The 11,681-nt window shown below is 28.3% G+C and overlaps 1 protein-coding gene across 1 annotated transcript; it reads right to left on the bottom strand.

Annotated features, from left to right (window-relative positions):
* Nucleotides 1-1,523: 1,523 nt before the first annotated feature.
* On the bottom strand, nucleotides 1,524-8,012 carry LOC145834811 (uncharacterized). The gene is made up of 8 exons (XM_082942323.1): nucleotides 7,546-8,012; nucleotides 7,022-7,148; nucleotides 4,393-4,586; nucleotides 3,330-3,417; nucleotides 3,168-3,223; nucleotides 3,014-3,106; nucleotides 2,495-2,654; nucleotides 1,524-2,010 (listed from the first exon to the last, which is right to left on the bottom strand). The coding sequence occupies exons 1-8, from the start codon at nucleotides 7,866-7,868 to the stop codon at nucleotides 1,888-1,890; spliced, it is 1,164 nt and encodes a 387-aa protein (XP_082798449.1). The 5' UTR covers nucleotides 7,869-8,012; the 3' UTR covers nucleotides 1,524-1,887.
* Nucleotides 8,013-11,681: the final 3,669 nt, after the last annotated feature.

Raw genomic sequence — 11,681 nt, forward strand, 5'->3', positions numbered from 1 at the left:
TGCCTCTGATCGCCGTGGGAATCGTCTCAATATGCGTCCTGTTCCACATGACCGAGCACCGCGCGATACCCAACTTGGGGTGCACCTTCAAGTTCACCCCCGCCCTCGGGGCAAAACCGTTGTACGCGCTGGTGACGATGACCAGCGTCATGCAGCTCGCGCTATTCCTCCTCTTCCTTTACCCCCTGCGAAACTTCTCCTCCTCCTCACCGCCGGACCTTCCTCAGAAGAAGACCGTTGTGAGGCTGAGGAGGATCATCAAGCTAGCGTCGACCAGCCTCATCCTGTGCGTGCTTTCGGACCTGATCATCAGCGGGGTCGCCAGGTCGCTGCAGATGTTCCTGAAGACGAACACGGTGGTGTCCACGGCCATATACGACCTGAACCTGGCGGTGAACATCGTGTGCATCATGGGCAGCTTCGAGAACAACGCGGCCATCGCCACTTCGCTCTTCTGCGGGTCGAAGTTTAACTTGAGCGATCTGCAGTCGGTCTCTTCGAAGAGGAAGAACACGCACTCGACCACTCAGTTGTAGGAATTTGGAGGGTTTGCCGTTGGAGGAGTTGTTTTTTTGCGGGAGTTGCTTTTAAAGAAAAGTGAGTTGGAGATTAGAAGTTGATAAATCCAACTCAACTTGTGTTTTTTCTTGGTGATATTTTTTTTAGATTTTTGCTTGAGTAGCTTAAAAAGTTTATTGGTTTTCAAATTTTTGTAACAAGTTTAACACCAACCTGCCGAAGAACTTGTTAAGTTTTTAAAACTATATATTGTTTAGCTAGTTCGTATAAATTAATTTAATATATTTCTACTACCTGCCTGTTGCTTTTATACCAACATTTGTAATTTTTAATTGAGATTCTTTTAAATTATGAAATTTAGATAGATTTATGTAAATACTTTGTAAAAGAACAAATTGTGCGTTTTATTTTTATTTTAGTAATGTTTTAATAAACCTTTTAGTTTTGTTAATTTAATTATACCGTATTGAATTTAAGTTGAAAAATAATTATAAGCATACATATTTTTAAAACTTTATTATAATTATTTTAATTTCTTTAACTTCTCATTATGAAAAAAAATTTGAATTAAGTTCATGTTTCAGTGTTTACTTAAATTTAGTTTGTAGTTCCATGTAAATATAAGTTGAAATATAAAGTGCAATAAGATTAAAAAATAATAATTTGTAATATTGAACAAAAACGACATCTTTAAAATTAATAACTAAAATGCATTTTGAAATTCTTTGCTACTGTTGTAAAGTTTATAGATTTAACTCAGTATTTGTATTGAAGTTTACATCAAATAACTTATGCACATTTAAATAAGGAATATATAAAAAACTATTCTAAATTTAGATATAAGTATAAGCTAATTACTGTGTTATTCCTTTTACTGTTTTAAAAAACTGTAAACGGGTTTTAATTCTTACTACAAAAACCTTTTATACTTAAAAGGGACAAAAAAAGATTTTAAAGAGTTTAATGTTTTATAAAAATTTTACGTAAATTTTGTGCTCTACAAGTAATATAGTTACATCCATAAAAAAATTAAAGGTTATCATTAATTTGTTTTAGTTAAAAAAATTGATTTTTACTAAACAACTCTTAATTAAAACAACACTTTAAGTATTTTATAAAAACATATTGATAAAAGTTAAGTATTTTGGTTCGACTATAAAAAAATAAACAAAATAAATAAAAATATATCAGAACTTTTTTTTTTCAGAAAAATAGAATTGTTAACGTACGAAACTAATCTTAAAACAAAAAATAATAAAAACAAACAGTTTAGTTTGGTACAATGTTTCTTAAAGATGATCACCAAGCTGCAAACATGCTTAACAATAAGTTAAAACTTTAAAACAATTTTTTTATCAAATGTGAGCGTTACTCATCAATGTAGAAAAGGTAAGGTTTCCTTCCAACCAGCCAGAACACGTACGAATACCTCCTGTCTTCCGCTGTCAAGCAACTTATTTTGCATACTGGGATTATTTCCAGACTTCGTCGCTGAAAAATTTAATCAGTTTTATGTTTTTTTTTTTTCCTGACAATTGAGATATTATAAACTTGTTATAACTTTTTTTTATTTATTTAGCTTAGAGGTTGGCAAACTGCGACCAGCAAAGGAAATATATGCGGCATGCGGTGTACTTTTTAAAACATGTTAAAAAAATAACTACAAATAAGTTTTCACAAGTTGAAACTTAGAGTAAGGCATAATTTAAAAATTATTAGTTCCTAGTGATTTATGTTGCAGATGTTATCACATTTTTCTTTTAAAATAGTATTTTTATTTTTTTCTGATAACTACATTTATTTTTAAAAGCTGCAGCCAGCAAGCAGTATTTTCTACTAATATTGGCCAGCGACTCATAAAAAGCTTCCGAATCTAATCAACATGTCAGCAAATTACAAAAGAAATCGACTTGTCATTAAAACAAATTAAAGAAACTATTTACGATTTATGTTTAGTTTAAAACAATTTACTTACAGCTTTAACGAGCAACCTTTCATCGTTTTCTCGAGTTCTCATCTCGTCTAGAGTTTCAGACCTGACTTTCCTGGAATACTTGTCACCGTGACTGGCATCCAACAAACTTCTCGGGAAGACTCGGTCAAAACATTCGTACTCTGTTTCAACTTCTTTTTCCCTAGAATTTTTTTAATTAACAAATTTAATGGGAATATAAAAAAAGTAGTAAGAGTTGTATAAACGGTTTTAAAGTATGCTTGTTTGTCTGTAGACGATTGAAGCTTTTAAAAAATTATGTAACAATTAAAATAATAAAATAATGTATGTAATTTCGTACATTAGATAATGCATACGAAATTAATTCTTCTTAATTTAATTTATTTAAGTATGCTTTATAATTTTCTTTTTAAAAGCTTTATGCACTTGATGCGTATAACCTTACACAGTTGTTTTTAATTTAGAAAATTTGTAATTTTATTTGTTTTTATCACTATAATACAGTTGTATATATACTTTTAACTTAAGTTTAAAACGCACATAGATACTTTTAACTTCTTGTACTGATGAACTTCACCAAGTTGGCGGCATTTTGTGCATTTAAAATACCCCTTACAGTAACAGCTCGGGCATCTGTAAAGTAATTTTTGTTGGTAGAAGCAAATAAACATTCTGACAAAAACAAAGTTGATACCCTACTAATCCAGTGCCATCGCATTCGAAGCACTTTATTTCACTGTCTTCTGTCAGCTTAAAAAAAAAATTGTATCTAAAGTTTATCAAATTTGTTCAACAATACTGAAAATTTATTCAATTTACTCAAATATATGCATTATAAATCCTTATCAAAACTCACCAATATGAATCCACCAACGCACTTTGTACAAATTATTTTTGCCTCCCCTAGGCAACAATCACAACTGTACGTGCCTTGACCTGAGCAGCTGTTTTAAATATTTATATTTTTGAAAAAGTACTTCAGCTGAACACATAGTGTTTACCGTAAAAAGTCTAATACCTACTTTGTTATATCAAACTTACCTAGTTAAAAGTTTAGTATGAAGTATTCCTTTTATTAAACTATAAAAATTAAAAATGTAAATATTATTACAAACTAGATATTTTTAGTAATGATAACTTGAACTATAGTTGTATTGCAAAACTTTAAAAAAAAACTTTTATAGTGTTTCCTATTTAAATACAAGCTAAAAAATTTTAAATAAATAATTTTTAGTTTTGTTTATGTTAGTTATATAAGTATTTGAAACTCTTTTATTGGTTGTAGAATTGTATTATCGTTCCACATTAAAATAATTGCGAGCCGTTATGTTTGTAGAAATCAAAAGTACTGCTAAATAGTTTATTTTCATAATATTTCAAATGGAGATTTGTATTGGTTTAAGTACAACTAGATTGTCAAATAAAAACAAGTTTATAAAATGGTTGATACAGTTACTGTTTGTTTATTGCAGCGTTTCTTAACCTTTTTTCATGTTTTATCCTATTTTTTAAGGTTATTACCAAATCTTTTCTTTTTGGAAGGTATTTACCAAACTTGCCCCCAATCAACAAAATAGTGTTTAACTTTGAGGAAATAACTAGATCGTTTGAACTTTAAGCTTATTAAATATAAAAAATTGTAAATTTTAAAGAGTTTATTTAACTTTAAAAATGCAGTTAAGTTATAACTTATAAATTAAAAAGCGATCAATAAACATTAACTTACATAACTTGTAATAATGAAAACTTACCCCATAAAACAAGGGATATTGCCCCCAGGTTAAGAATCGCTGGTTTATGGTGATAGCAGTAATATTTTTATTAGAAAGCTTTACGCCCGGTTTGTACATTAAAAACATCTTTATGACCAGTAGAGAACTAAGTTTTAATTTAAATATAGAAAATTAAATAAATGTTACATTGTGCAAGTGATAGTTTCTAGGCTGCCGGGAACTAGGTACGTTCTGTTAGGTTCCAGGTCTCTCAAATCAATGACGTCATTGGTGCTTTCGTCATCACTTAACTCTACTTCGCTGCACGTGTTCGAAGTTTGGAACAAGTTTTTCTCTTTGTAGTAATAACTTCCTATTTTCCACTTTGATTTCAGTACGTGCTGTTAAGTTGTTAAAAATGTTTAAATTCTAATTAAGATTCAAGCAAATAAATGCTTATTTACACCCCATTTAAATAAAAAAGCTTGTATAAAAAAAAAACAAACTACAATTTTCGGCATATTTAAAAGATACTAATGACACTAAGATGATGTTGAGCAACGTACGGCCCGCAAAGCAGAAATATTTAGTTAGAAACCTATTTCAAAACAAGTAAAACTCAGCTTTTTTAAAACAAATTTTTGTTTTTTGTTTTAATTTGAATACACAGTAACGCTTTTAAAATGATTATTTCAACACGACATTTTTTTAAAGTTTCTATTCATTTTTGTTTCTACAAACTTGCGACCCGCAAAAGGCTTTTTCTAGTAAATCCCGATCGCTGATTAAAAAAGTTTTCCACCCTTTACTAAGACTTGTCAAGCAAACTAAACGTAGAGTAATAGAATTGAACAAAGTTCAAACAACTAAACAAAAAAATGTTCTAGCTCGATTAAAAAATTATTAGTAAAGAACTGTTACTTTCATAAACTTAAAATCTACTTATAAACTTAAAAACAGGAAACAATCACAATTAGTGTTTTTATAAACTGTACAATTTTTTTTTTACGTATGCACTTACGCACAGTAGTTTGCATATTAACTATTTTGCTGTAAATAAATATTTAGATTAGTAGTTAAAAGATTTTAACAATAGTTCTGTAATGTTTCTTAAATTGTTTGCAAAAGCTAAATTTTATATAACTAAACTAATATAACTTACGTTATGAAAACAATATATATTTTAATAATATTAACAAATAAAAAATGTCAAAGCAAAGTAAAATTTGTTTTAGTAGAAAACGCAAATATTGCATTTTCAAGAACGAACAGAACTTTTTCCTTGGTAACACTGTTCACAGCTTTTAAAATATTGATAAATGTGGCAGTTTACTAAAAAAACAAACTTTTTTATGTGCTAAAATCTTAACTAAATATTGCACGAAATTCTTAAACCTTTTGTTGTTAAGACTTTTATTGCTTTAGGCTGAAATTTATTGCTTGTGTTTTAATCATGTTTTTTTAAGCTAATTGTGAATAATTATTAGGTTTTTATTTAAAGGGCTCCTTAGTATTGTACATAGACATTATCTTACTGTTTATTAAAAGTTCGAAACTTAAGTCTAATAACATATCTAGACAAGTTTTAAAAAACAAATTTTTAAAGATTTTTAATTTCCTTTAGTCAAGTAAAACATTTATTACAGGTATAATAATTAATTTAATAGTAAACTTAATTTAGTCAAGTAAATAATTAAAAACTTTATTTTCTGTGAGTAAAAAGGTATAATATAACTTTTTAGTGTAAAAAGAACATTTTCTTCAGTTGGAAATTTAAAGATCGAATGTTGTAAACAAAAAAATGTGTTTTTGATACACATACATGCTAAAAATTTAGCTTTTTTGTAAAGTCTTTTCGGTTATGCAACATTCGTTATTAATATCAATAAATCTTATTTTTTGACGGTTTTTGACATTTGAATAAGTTTCTTAACATTGTTACTTTAGTTTATTTTTTAAATGTTTAGTCTTTAATTTTTTATATAACTTAATACGCAAAGAACTTTTTTTTTGAGTATTTTTTAGTATAACTTAAGAAAACATCAAAAATTGTGTAAAATTTACTTGATCAAAGAATTTAATAACAAGTTTTTGAATGCATAATGAACTTTTAAAGAGTTGTATGATTGATTTCTATTCTTAGTCTTACAAAACTAAAATAAAAGCTAGAAACTGTAAACTTATTTTTTAAAGACAAACACTGATGTTACTTGTCAGCTTAAAGTATTATGACTTCGTTTTTAATTTTCTTTACTTATATTAGGAAAACGAACACATCAATAATTTATCAGATCTGCAAAATAAGAGTTCATTTCAAGATAAGTTTAACATTGATCGCCGGTAATGAACTAGCATCCTGTTTATCTTTTCTTTTGCCATTTAAAACTAAAATCAATCTAAAAATTAATTTAATCTTTAAACCTTATATAATGAATGTGATTTTCGTTTAAGCCGAACACTGTTTTTCTGTTTTATTTTGTTTTAAATAATTTTAAATATTTCATTGAAGCTCTTTCACTAATAAAAAATAATTTTAAAAAAATTAAGTATTTAGTTAAAATTATAAAAATAAAAATATTAAAAATTTGTTTTTATTAAACTTAAATTTGAATGAGCTAATATAGATCTAACCTTAATTTAAGTTATAAAAGTTATGTCTACATAAGCTCAACTAACTTTTAAAACACACGTAGAAAATTCACATTTCACTATAAATAACTTTTCAGAAAAAAGTCAACTAGAGTTTTTAGTAAAAGTCTTAAATGCAGTTTTAAACTTGAATTTGCTCTATCCAACTTAAAAATATGTTAGTTGATTATACACAGGCTCAACTAACTCTCAAAACACACGACTGCTTGATGTCGGTGATAATGCAGTGGTTTTTTGAAAACTCATCCCAACCTAACAATTTTGTTCGTTTGAAGAAAGTTTTCAAAATGCATTTGTTACTGCGGTGCACCAAGCTGTAAAACGTTTTAACTACGATTGAAAAGTATTTATCAGCACAAAAGTATCTAATATGTTTTGTTTTACTATAAAAATAATTTTACAATACATTGTTTATTGAACGACAAAAAATACGCTCAAAAATTTTGGTCCTAGGACCTTGTGTACAAAAAACCTTTCGGTCATCGAGTCATAAAACAGAACAATTTAACGTCATGCCCAGGACAATTACTATTTTAAAACAGTTTTAGAATACAGCATTCTTGAGAAATATTTCAACAAAGTAGCAATTTATAGGTAAAAAAACTATGCTTCAAAAAAAATAACAGAAAATACTTTGTGCATTACAAAACCCTTAACAGTCAACAAAATTGTAGTGTAAAAAAAAAGTTAAAGCAAAAAAACCCAACTCACTTTATGCACCGCTGCATGAAGATGGCCTCATTCGTGTCCATGGATATCTGGTAGATGGGCACCTCCTCATCCTGATCACTCCTCCTGAAATCTTCCTGATTGCTCCTCCTGACATCCTCCTGATTGTTGTTGTCCTCCTCAGCGTCAGTGCTGTCCTGGTAGTCGGAAAATCCCCCGGTGGACGACGTGGAGGGCAGCATGCCGTACTTTTCCGCAAGAACCTGCGCGTAGCTGGGCGGGGGCCGGGAGGCGGACCGGCACATCCCGCGGGGCCTGACGGCGGGTTGGAAGGACCTCGAAGACGATGATTGGCTGATCGGCATTCTATTTGTGGTTGTTTTAATTGCCTAGTTTTTTCTGGAATTTGGTTTTGTTTGATTATTTTCAGTCAAAAAGTTTGTCGTGTTGGAACTGGAAAGAATTGAAACATAACATTTACTTCTACTAATATTATGTAAATGTGCGTTGTATCACAAACAATGCTTCTGGAAAATAATCATTTTGGTTGTACGTTCTTATAAATGAGGATTTACTGTTTCTTTTATGTACCTTCTGAGTTATCGCCTTTTATATCAAACTAATAAGTTTAGACTTATTACTAAGTTCTTTATAAATTCAGCTTTGTTTAATTTTTTTTTTTTCGTTTTGTGTGTCCTGTTTAAGTGGCTCAGGTCGTGCCTGAGTCCAACATTGCATTATGAAGATTATAATAATAACTTGTTTAGTTTTTTATATATTATCATTTTGTTATTTTTTGTTTTGATAACAAACACTTTTGTTTTTCAGTTTATTTTAGGTTATTAAAATAAATAATACTCGTTGAATTTTTTAGAGACTATTTTGAAGTAAAAATGTTGTTAAAAATTGAAAACTTGCTTTCTTATTTTGTTACATTAACTGCTTTTCTTAAACAGAAAAAAAATATTGAAAATTTTTCTAAACTAAGCTTGTACTTTTGAAAAGAAAACTGATTTTAACTTAAAGCTTTCAAATCTTTCAAATAAAAAGCATACATTCCATCCTTTTTTAGAACTACTTTGTAATACTACACTTTAAAATGAAACAGAGAAAAAATACAACTTAAAATTTATTGCATGCACATTGCAAATAGCAGTGAACTACCGCGTCAAAGTATGAAGCGTCTTTCAAATTTCACTCCTGAATAATTCAGCACGTTAAAGAGTGCACGGGCAAATATAAAGACTTTAAATTTTCATCAGCTAGCCTAGACCTGCAGCTTTGATAAGCTAATTTATTATGCTGCGATTGTTTTTGTTTTATAAACTTGAAAGAGACATAACTAAATTTACACTATCCTTTTTGAAAAGCTACTACGAATGCTTTTAAGAAAGTTTCTGTTTTGTTTACTGAAGAAGAAGGCAAACGTTTTAAGAGCTATCACTTTAACAAATTAACAGTAATGTTTATTGATATTTTAAATGTTAAAATTTAGAGAAATGCTAGTTACATATATATTTAAGTTCGATATAAACTGTTTTTACTCTATCACAAATTACAAAAATATATTTTAAATTGTTTTTTTTTACATTCCTTTATTTAAAGTTGTTTTTTAGGTTTTAAAAGTTTTTAGTATGTTTCGATTTATGCATTAAATTATATTTGTGTAATTTTTTGTACTCTTGGTAGATTACATCTTTAAAATGAAATGACTACTTTGCAAAGATAAAAAAAACATCGGCGAAAGTCTATTATGCCAATGCCCGGACTTACGCCAGACATAGTGAGACTCAAATTTTAAAAAGATTTGATCATACCACTTTGATACCACAGTCTATTACTTTGAAGTTTGTTTTGTTGTAATAAATCGTAGTTAAAAAAAAAGTTTACCTACCACAATATTTGAGCATTGTTAAGTAAAAGACTATGTTTATTTTCAATATAACAATAAAATATTACAAAGTAATTTTTTCAGTTATATATCCAGTAAAATAAAAATCACTATTTAAACCAACATTTTAGTATATTGAAGTAAGTAGTTAAAACTAATAAAACTTTATTTAGTTACTAAGTCAAGAAAAAATACTGAATTTTTAAGACACGTTTATAGAATCTATGCTACTTGCATTAAAAAGAATAAATTTGCTAACATGATACAAATGAACGCAAACAAATTAAAACACTATTTATATATTTGTTTTTTGAGACTTAGAAAGTTAAAAAAGTTTAAAATTTTACACAGATACGGTTTTAAAATTCATTTTTGCTACATTATGTATTTGTAAAAAGCAGTTATAACTTTTTTTTTAGCAAATGAATTAGTAAAATAAAAGAATAAGTTTACAAAAACACATTACAAGTACAAAACACTAACTTAAGTTTTAACAAGGACTATAACATTATTTTTTTACTTTTGTTTTCTAATAAAGTATTTGATGAAGTATAAGAGAAGATATATTTATAAAGTTTTTTTTTTTCTCTCAAAGCCTTAAATTATTTTGTTTATCCTAGTTTTCATTGTCAATTTAAAACACCTACCTTTTAAAAGCTACTCAGTTAATTAAGTATATTTCTTGAGTATTTTTTATCTTCATATTGCACCAAAACTGAGAAAAAGTACTCATAGAAAGTCCAATATTTAATGAGTTTACGTAACCTTAAGATTACTTAAAATAATGAAATATTGACAGAACTTTACATAAGTTAATTAAATGTTTATCTATATTTATAGTAAAAATGTACGAATTGATATGATCAAACCTTTATGTTAAACTTGAGATTATCTAACTAAGTCTCACGTAAGTCCAGGCTCTGTAGACTTTCGCCGATGATTTCTTAGATGCATACTTATAAGTCATAACATACATATTAATTAAACTATCTAATTCTAACGCCAAAAATACCTTCTAAAACTAAAAACAAAATTGTGTTTAACTTTTTAAAAGTACAAAACAAACTGTTGTAACCTTTTTAAACCTAACAATCCAGTTAATAAATGAGTAAAGTTATAATACATGCTTTACCTGTAAAATCCGTTTTTTCATAAAGCATGCAGATATGCACGTTAACTGCTGTTGTATGTTTTTAATCATAGATAAGTCTAGACCAGGGTTTCCCAAACTTTTTTGCTAATGGCCCCCTTTAAAGAGTTTGAAAAAGTAATGGCCCCCTTCAACATATAGATTACTCATAAACTACAATAAAATACACATAAAACCTTTTTTTTTTTTTTTTTTTTTTTTGCTCTTCATCTGAAACTCGAGAATATCTAGTGTAAGTTTCTAAACTGCCATAAAATACACATAAGACCTTTTTTTTTTTTTTGCTCTTCATCTGCAACTCAAGAATATCTAGTGTAAGTTTCAAGTTATGGCCTCATGGCCCCCCTGTGGCTCCTTTACTGCTCATGCCCCCCCCTCTTCCCCCTTTGCTGCTCATGGCCCCCTGAGTATCTGTCATGGCCCCCTGGGGGGCCACTTGGCCCACTTTGGGAAACCCTGGTCTAGACTCTAGACGACACTCAATAAAAAGATATAATTGTTAGTAATTTGTTTGCATTTAGTAAAATGTTTGAAAAAAAATAAATTTCTATGCTTAAAACCTTTTCTTTTTTTATTTTTATCACGCAAGACTGTGATCGTAATAAAATAAGCGCTTTACGACTCTGGTTAAGGTCTGTATATAAATAAAAATAACTCGTTAATTTTTTAAAATTACAGTTAATCATTCTATTTTTTAACTTTAACATTTAAAAACGTTTTACAAAAAATCACTTTCAATTGCACAGTAGTTAAGTAAAAATTTAACTTTAGTCAAATTTAAAACGTTAAAAAACAAACAACAAACTCATGCACAAAACTTTCGTTTATTATTTCGTAGTTTTTTTCACCTTAAACGTTATGTAAGTTAACTTAAGTTTAAAAACTTGTACACTTTTAAAAGTATAGTTCTTTTTAGTAATGTTTTTCAGTATGTTTTTTAATTTTTAACATGATATTTAAAACACACTAACTGCAATTATTTTTATTAGAATTAAGTTTACAACATAAATCTATACATTTTTTCTCAAATTAAAACCTTATACGTTGTTTGTGCTTATTCTCACATGCTTATAGTAAAAACATCTATCACATAAACGTAAAAACTTATTTTAGCATATTGTTTTAAAGCACGTTATT

Source organism: Thalia democratica, chromosome 4 (assembly GCF_965202585.1).
Source record: "Thalia democratica chromosome 4, ktThaDemo2.hap1.1, whole genome shotgun sequence".
Lineage (NCBI taxonomy): Eukaryota > Metazoa > Chordata > Thaliacea > Salpida > Salpidae > Thalia > Thalia democratica.